At 38.8% G+C, this 348-nt stretch overlaps 1 protein-coding gene across 1 annotated transcript in view; it reads right to left on the reverse strand.

The window, feature by feature from the left end:
• LOC119586351 (golgin IMH1-like) overlaps positions 1 to 348 on the reverse strand; it is a gene marked incomplete in the record, with an annotated part of 26,070 nt that overhangs the window by 12,092 nt on the left and 13,630 nt on the right. The window contains 1 exon segment of the mRNA XM_037935064.1: positions 1 to 144. Coding sequence (XP_037790992.1) covers positions 1 to 144 — 144 coding nt within the window.

A 348-nucleotide genomic window follows, 5' to 3' on the forward strand; every position in this document is an offset into this window, starting at 1 on the left:
TACTTCCGCCTTCACGCCTTTCAGATCATTATTAACTTTCATAATCTGGTTATTGACAAACATCATCGATATTTTGCTGCTTTGTTCAATTTTCACCAATTTCTCTTCCAGTTCCTCGGTTTTTTGTTTGCTCTCCTCCAGGTCCTGAAAAAAAGTGGCGGGAGTTAGGATAAGTCGTCAAGATTTTTTCTTTTCTTTTCTGAAATGGATATTCATATGCTGACGATGGTTTGTAATGACTTCTTATGTGCAAGCGATGATGGAGAAATTGGTGAGGCAAGTTGATACGTTTTCGGTGGTTCTTTGCATACTAGTTCTATTGAGGAGGCCGAGTCTCTGTTAGAAAAG

The sequence above is a fragment of the Penaeus monodon genome, chromosome 21, assembly GCF_015228065.2.
Source record: "Penaeus monodon isolate SGIC_2016 chromosome 21, NSTDA_Pmon_1, whole genome shotgun sequence".
Lineage (NCBI taxonomy): Eukaryota > Metazoa > Arthropoda > Malacostraca > Decapoda > Penaeidae > Penaeus > Penaeus monodon.